The sequence below is a fragment of the Echinops telfairi genome, unplaced genomic scaffold, assembly GCF_000313985.2.
Source record: "Echinops telfairi isolate 266 unplaced genomic scaffold, ASM31398v2 ScPeMD7_7469;HRSCAF=8507_0, whole genome shotgun sequence".
In the NCBI taxonomy this organism is placed as follows: domain Eukaryota; kingdom Metazoa; phylum Chordata; class Mammalia; order Afrosoricida; family Tenrecidae; genus Echinops; species Echinops telfairi.
This window is the reverse complement of record NW_022111372.1, coordinates 45,987,600-45,990,495: the sequence shown is the minus strand read 5'-3', so window position 1 is coordinate 45,990,495 and position 2,896 is coordinate 45,987,600. Positions and strand designations below refer to the sequence as shown.

At 36.4% G+C, this 2,896-nt stretch overlaps 1 protein-coding gene across 1 annotated transcript in view; it reads right to left on the bottom strand.

The window, feature by feature from the left end:
- Positions 1–6: 6 nt before the first annotated feature.
- Positions 7–2,896, bottom strand: part of LOC101651407 (zinc finger protein 850) — a 61,762-nt gene continuing 58,872 nt past the window's right edge. The window contains exon 10 of the mRNA XM_045284677.1: positions 7–1,407. Coding sequence (XP_045140612.1) covers positions 17–1,407 — 1,391 coding nt within the window. The 3' untranslated portion in view covers positions 7–16. The remainder of the gene's footprint in view (positions 1,408–2,896) is intronic.

The following is a 2,896-nucleotide window of genomic DNA, read 5'->3' as shown; positions in this document are numbered from 1 at the left end:
AATTTCATAGGGCTTATCACTTCAAAGAGAATTCTGCTAATGAGTAAGAGCTGTAGATAAAAGGTTTTTCATAGTCCTTCCATTTATAGAGTTTTTCTTTATTGTGAACTTTTTTGTGTCTACAAAGGTTTGATCTGTAACTGTAGGCTTTTCCACATTCCATACATTTATAAAGTTTCTCTCCCGTATGGATTCTCTCATGTTCAGTGAGGAAGGAATATTGGCTGAATGCTTTCCCACACTGATTACACTGATAGGGTTTCTCACCAGTATGGATTCTCTGATGCCTATAAAGATTGGACTTACAACCAAAGGCTTTACCACATTCTTCACATGTATAAAGTTTTTCTCCAGTATGAATTTTACGATGTTCATTAAAGGATGAATATTGATTGAAGGTTTTCCCACATTCATTACAGTGATAGGGTTTCTGTCCACTATGAATTCGCTGATGTTCGATAAGGGTTGAGATGCGTGTGAAGTTTCTCCCACATTCCATGCATTTACACAGTTGTTCTCCAGTATGGAGTCTCTGATGTTCAGCCAGAGATGTAAATTGGCTGTAACCTTTTCCACATTCACTACATTTATAGGGTTTCTCACCAGCATGGATCCTTTGATGTCTATGAAGTTTTGCTCTGCAGTTAAAGGCCTTCTCACATTCATCACATTTATACAGCTTCTCGCCCGTATGAATTCTCTGATGTATAGTGAGGGTTGAACACTGGCTAAAGGCTTTACCACATTCATTACACTGATACGGTTTCTCTCCAGTGTGCACTCTCAGATGTTTGATAAGGGCTGAACTGTTGCTAAAAGATTTTTCACATTCACTACATTTGTAAGGTTTCTCTCCAGTGTGAGTCCTCTGATGGGAAAGAAGGGATGACCTGTGACTAAAGGTTTTCTCACATTCATTACATTTGTAGGGTTTCTCATCAGTATGAATTCTCTGGTGTTCAATATACTGAAGACTATGATTAAAGCTTTTGCCACACTCATTACAAATATAAGGTTTTTCTTCTGGATAAATTTGAAAGCATTTCATTAGATCAATATCTTGTTTAAAATCCTTTCCACAAGTATAATATATACTGGATGTCCTTTCTTTAGGAACATTCTGTTGTCTTACAAAAACTGTATTTATAAATAGGCCTTCCCCCAGTTCAAGACTTGTAGTGTCTCTACCTCCACTGATAGCTTTTCTGTATGAGGTGACCATTTGCCTCTGAGGTTTCTTCTGTTGCTCCCATTCCAACCTGCTCTTAAAATCCAAAGCTTCTCGAAACTTCATATTCCAGTGACTATACTTCATGGCGTTTTTCATTACTATTCCTTGAGGTTTTTCTTCTATAAAAATGTCCTGTCTGGAAGGCAATACTTCTGCTTGAGGCCAAGTCTTGAAACCTGAAATTAATCAGAATTAATGTCTAGCCCTGTGGAAAAGACAAGCCAATGCATCAGTGGGACGATAAAATTGTCAACAACACTTATAAAACAGGTTTGAAATGAGCCCTAGACAATAATATATCGCTTGTGATCGGAGTAATAATTCTTTCATATTAATTACACTGCCATCACTTCTCTATTTGAAATGTGACAAAACAAGACATGTCCGCTTCTTTAATAAATTGATATCGGAATACTGAATTCTCTTTGTAGGAACCTCTAGAGAGTAATGGAATTCTGCAGGCTAACTCCTCTCGTTTATTCCACTTTTCCAAAATCTGACATTTCCTGCTCATCCAGAAATATGCACAAGCTCTAAATTAACCTCTGATTCTAGTGAAAAATTTTTTAGTTGAGTTAAAGCTAAGCAACTCTTGTGCTAAAAGCTGGCTTTCGTTAATTAATCCATGAGTGAAAATTGATTAAAATTAAAGAACTATAATTACAATAGGTAATTCCCCTTTCCCTATGAGTCAAAACTGACTAGATGGCGTTTTTGTTTCCTTAAATAAACTATATATAGCCAGATAATTTAATGCTAACAAAATTACTGCTTAGTCTATCCAGTTTTAGTAATAAAATGTGTTACTGAAATCATTGAGAAAGACAGGAAATATATCAGCTATAATTTTTTAAAACTAGTAATGCCTGTGATGGGTTACAAACCACAAGGTCAGCAGTTTGAAATCACCCCTGCCTGGAGGTTTTCTACTCCCATAAAGAGTTACAGGCTCAGAAACCCACAAGGGCAGTTCTACCCTGTCCATTAGGATCTATATGCATGAGAATCGACTCAATGGCAAGAGAGTTTTGCTTTTTAAGTTATGGGAAACATCAATTTGAATCTTCATGGGTCAACCAAGGTACCTTCTCCCCTTTGTTCTATTTTGTCAAAATATGACCTTCGTTGCACATCCAGAAATGTAGCCAACTACTCTAATCCTTCTCTTCCATTTGACTATCCCTGTCTTAGAATTTTTAAAACATCTTTTATTTATATAATCCATTCTATCACAACATATACAAGGGGACTTCTGAAAGTTTATAGGAAAGTTTAAAGATAATGTAAATTTTCCATGAACCCTTTTCTACAAGTTTTATTGGCATGTAATTCCCGTGTCACACAATTCAATAATTCAATCACATCATGAAGAACTGTAAAATCACCACTACTTTTTAAAGTCTCCTCATATATAAATCAAGTATTTTAAGTAGAACAGTACATATGTCTTATGATTATTTATTAATTCCTTATATGTATAATGGAACCCGGGTGGACTGGTCAGGTTAGTTGGATTGAAAAGCACATGGTCAGCAGTTCAAACTCACCAGCCACTCTGCAAGAGAGATGATATTTACAGCTACAGAAACCCTATACAGCAGTGGTTCTCAACCTGTGGGTCAGGACCCCTTTGGGAGTCAAATGACCCTTTCACAGGAGTCACCC